The 2,663-nt window shown below is 48.7% G+C and overlaps 1 protein-coding gene across 1 annotated transcript in view; it reads left to right on the forward strand.

The window, feature by feature from the left end:
- Positions 1–2,663, forward strand: part of AURANDRAFT_72676 (hypothetical protein) — a gene marked incomplete at both ends in the record, with an annotated part of 7,745 nt that extends 5,082 nt beyond the window's left edge. The window contains 3 exons of the mRNA XM_009043330.1: positions 138–1,653; positions 1,783–2,301; positions 2,336–2,663. Coding sequence (XP_009041578.1) covers positions 138–1,653; positions 1,783–2,301; positions 2,336–2,605 — 2,305 coding nt within the window. The remainder of the gene's footprint in view (positions 1–137; positions 1,654–1,782; positions 2,302–2,335) is intronic.

The raw sequence follows: 2,663 nt of genomic DNA on the forward strand, positions 1-2,663 counted from the left end.
GGATGTAGAACACACACTCACTCGAGTGAACTCTTACCCCTCTTGCGCTGTGACCGATGTGATGCTCATTATCACGTGACCTGTCTGCAGAATCCGCCAAGTAGTCTGGGACACGTCTGGTTTTGTCCGCTTTGTAGCGCTTTGATCCGCGGTCCCGGGCCAGTTGATGGAATCGTGAACAGAGATGTTACATTTGAGGGTGTCCGCCACACGGTCGAGAGTCTTCTCGTCCCTGGACGCAATACGCTTCTAGCAACGCCTCATGTGGTCATTCAGAGCCAGCTTGGCGAATTGCATCAACTTGTATTTGATGAGTTTGCTATTAGAGCTGAGATGCCACGTCCATCCCCATCTCCGGTGGGTCACATTGAAAATGGTGGCTGGGCGTTACCAGGAGGCAAGATACCATACAAGCTAGACCCAGCTTTTTCTGAGCATGCAGCCAACGCCGTAGGCGAAGCTAACGACTTGAGTGTATTTATACGTGCGATTGGGGCCCTTTCCAATGACGACCATTTGAATCAAAATGATTGGGTAGATGTATTAGGCGCCTTGGTTGTGTGCGCATCGTCCGCCGTGGAGACGAGTTTGTGCCTTTCTGATCATTTAGCTGATAAGAAGGTCGATACATTGGATGGGCTCAGGCCTGATCCGGACAGCGACAAATCATGTCTCGTTGATTCATTTCCCGAAGTTTGTCCATCGATCGAGATTCCCATAGCTGGTAGTCAAAGAAAAAAGCGCGAATTGCTCTTGGTGGCTGGAGTGGTCCAAGATGCGGTAGCATTTGTTAAACTGGGTTTCACAAACATGGAAGGAACGAACGGACAACTTCAGCTCAACGCTCACCGTGGAATTATGCAGGATTTGATATGTGTCGGTGGTTCGTGTTCATCAAGTAATTCTCTTGTGAACCCTGCCACACAAAATGGAACATGCGTGTGGTGTGGTGGCGATTATGATTACTTGCGCAGTTCATTCTTGCCAGCACGACATGAAGTGAGAACAGTACCTATTTTTGGTGCGACTTCTCGCCATAATTGCTTACCTGGTTCTCGGAGCTGGCCTGGCGCTCGAACACTGGCTGGATTGGCTCTCTCCCATGAGTTCTGCTCCAACTGTTTGACTGGGCAGCGTGCAGGGACATTGAGTCGAAAACGACAGCGAATGCTAATGACATACAAAGAAAAACAAATGTTTGCAGGCAGGGGACGCACACAACCTCTAGGCACAGATAAATATGGGCGAGTCTACTGGTATTTCACACAGCACCCAAATTTGATAAGTGTTCGGTGGGCTCCTGTATCCCTAGAAGAACTTAAGCCGAAGTTGTTCAACAAATTTACATGGGTGTGCTTTTGCACAATTTCTTCGATTGCGCAGCTGATTTCATATCTAGTAAAGCTTTGTGATGCTCAATACGACTTGCTCCTTGACGCAATCATGCTAGCTTTCCCCGAGGCATCAGAACTCGTGGCTCTTAGTTCCGACTATCTATACTCAGATTGTACATACAACCGACATGTATGGTCCAAATTTGAAACCATAGCTGTGGTAACTGAATTACATGATTCAGCCAGATCCCAGCAGCCTCAGTTTCAGATGAATGAGTGCGTGCTGGTCCGCGTGGGTCAATTGGTCTGGAGTGCTACTGTGTTGAGCATAGCAATCACCAAACTGCACGACACTGTCTACCACATACGATATAGACAGTGGATCAAATCTTTTGATGACTGGCTAGGGTACGAATGTTTTGTGCTGAATTCAAACATCATTAACAAGGTACAAAGTAGTTTGTTTGAAGATGATCTGGTTCCTTGCCTCGCTCGCAAGTCCGGATTTTCACTAAATCAATTGAATCTAATCGCCTCCGATTTCACTGGTTCCTCGTGGGTGGCATCCTGTCAAACTTCGAGTTTTGATGGTGAAGACTGCAAAACGGGAGACCAAAAGCGTTTGATTCGTGCAGCTCTGTTGACTATTTTTGCAGCTCTGCCTGCAGGTTCACTGACTCCAAAACGTAGTGCTCTGCTCCAGATGCGGGCTCTCTCTATCAGATGCGCTAGCAGTGCAGTTGAACTGACCGAGTTGGTCCTCGGACTCGAGGACTCATTGAATAAATCATACCTAAGATCTTCTTGGAGTACCATCCGCGCTTGCTTACCTACGCGAACCTATTTTCTCAAGCACGCCTCTCTTACTCAGGTGGCACTCCTTCTATCAGTGTTGGATCGTGGCATTATCTACGATCAATCCCAATTACAAGCCTTCTCCCTGGGTGAAAAGACCGGATTGGATAAAGTATGATTTATAGGTTTCGTGATATTTTTTTTAGCAATCGGGAAACCATCTAGATGGTTATACCAGTAGTGATACTATCGTATGTTGCCGTTCAAAAGATCGCTCGTCATCGACCCCGCCGCGTCCAACGCAGCAGGTTCCTTGGGGGAGCCCGAAATCGTTGAGTCCACCGTGCCGAGCTCTGGATGTCCTGCACTGTCCTCGCCACTGGAGATGGTCTCGATCCGTTGCATACCACCATGGGGTCAGGTCCGGATCTGGGGCTGCCTCTCTGGGAACTCGAGCCGACCGAGGTCGGGTATGATGGTTTCCGCATGGTCGCTGTAAATGGGCTGGATCCGTGTCGTGGCCGCTTGTCGTGG

The sequence above is a fragment of the Aureococcus anophagefferens genome, assembly GCF_000186865.1.
Source record: "Aureococcus anophagefferens unplaced genomic scaffold AURANscaffold_51, whole genome shotgun sequence".
Classification (NCBI taxonomy): domain Eukaryota; class Pelagophyceae; order Pelagomonadales; family Pelagomonadaceae; genus Aureococcus; species Aureococcus anophagefferens.